This window comes from Wasmannia auropunctata, unplaced genomic scaffold (assembly GCF_000956235.1).
Source record: "Wasmannia auropunctata unplaced genomic scaffold, wasmannia.A_1.0 LD334705.1, whole genome shotgun sequence".
Lineage (NCBI taxonomy): Eukaryota > Metazoa > Arthropoda > Insecta > Hymenoptera > Formicidae > Wasmannia > Wasmannia auropunctata.
This window is the reverse complement of record NW_012028185.1, coordinates 5,692-7,164: the sequence shown is the minus strand read 5'-3', so window position 1 is coordinate 7,164 and position 1,473 is coordinate 5,692. Positions and strand designations below refer to the sequence as shown.

At 24.8% G+C, this 1,473-nt stretch overlaps 1 protein-coding gene across 1 annotated transcript in view; it reads left to right on the top strand.

Annotated features, from left to right (window-relative positions):
- Positions 1–1,004: 1,004 nt before the first annotated feature.
- LOC105458080 overlaps positions 1,005–1,473 on the top strand; it is a gene marked incomplete at its 3' end in the record, with an annotated part of 3,512 nt that continues 3,043 nt past the window's right edge. The window contains exon 1 of the mRNA XM_011703145.1: positions 1,005–1,089. Coding sequence (XP_011701447.1) covers positions 1,071–1,089 — 19 coding nt within the window. The remainder of the gene's footprint in view (positions 1,090–1,473) is intronic.

Here is a 1,473-nt window from a genome sequence, read left to right as displayed (position 1 = left end):
TATAAATATTAATTACTAATAAAAGTATACCAATGGTATAAATCTTTTTAATAGATGTCACAAAGATGGAATATGTATAATTAGTTAAGATATATTTTGTTTATAAATATAAAGTTTGCATATAAAATATTAACAAATATGAAGTTACAATTTTTACTAAAACTTAATTTTGTATATGCGAAATGGCGTTTGAAATAAAGGAATTAAAAATAAATACTTGCCATATATATACAATCGAGAAATGTTCACATTTTTCTAAAAATCAAAAAGATCGACACTATAAAAAAAAGTCAATATAAAGTCATTCTTTAGTCATTTGAAATCTAGATTTTAATCATAATGTAAAAAATGACGTAAATTCGGTCAATTTGATGTCAAATTGATATTATTTTGACTTTTCTGTTCTCCTTGTTATTCAAATTAATGAAACAAAACATCCCATTTTATTGCATAATTTGTTGCGCGATCCGAAATTTTATACAAAAGAAGATTCTTTTATCTCTAGAATGTCAAGTAATCTAATCAATGCGTCTCGCAAAAAGTCGTACGGTAAATGCAGATGCAATAAAATGAGATATTTTACCCAATGAAAACACACCTTTACATATAAAAGCCTATCTAGATAAATTTGTATAGACATAACATAACTATGTACATAAAGAAAATTATCCAATCGTATTTTATGTTCGTTCTTATAATAGAAATGCAATTAGATAATTTTTTTATTCATATGCAGTTATGCAACTTTGTCTGGATAAGTCCTTAAGCCGTAAGAAATTGACATATCGCAATCATTGTAAATGTGAAAAGAATAATCGATTATGATTGGCCAATTTCTTACGGTTTAAAGCTTGTTAATAGCTTATTAATAGCTTGAAAAATTTTATTGTACAATACATGAATATCAGTCATAATTTAAATCATTATTATTTTATTCGTATACATAGTAATAGTAAAATAAATGACAAACATATTTGTACATAGCAACATTAATAGTTAGTTGAATATAAAACGTAATCAAAGATTAACGAAATTATATATAATATAAGAAAAAAAACTTATTTAAAAAAATGTCGAAAGAAAAGCAAGGTAAGAATAAATATACATATTCATACCTACATTTATACAAATATATAGTTATATATAAAATAAAAAGAAAAAAAATACAATAAATGTATAAATATTTATATATGTTTAATATTTTTGAAATATGTATATATATATACATAAATCATATATATTTATTAAATTTAAATTATAAATTATAAAGATTGTAAAAATTGTTTATAAGCTAAAAATCTAAAATACCTATGTATGTTGTATAAAAATTTTGTATATATATGTGTATGTGTATATGCATATACACATGTGTATTTACACACGCACACACACGCCCACGCCCACGCACACGCACACGCCCACGCACACGCACGCACACACACGCACGCACGCACGCACGCACGCACGCACGCA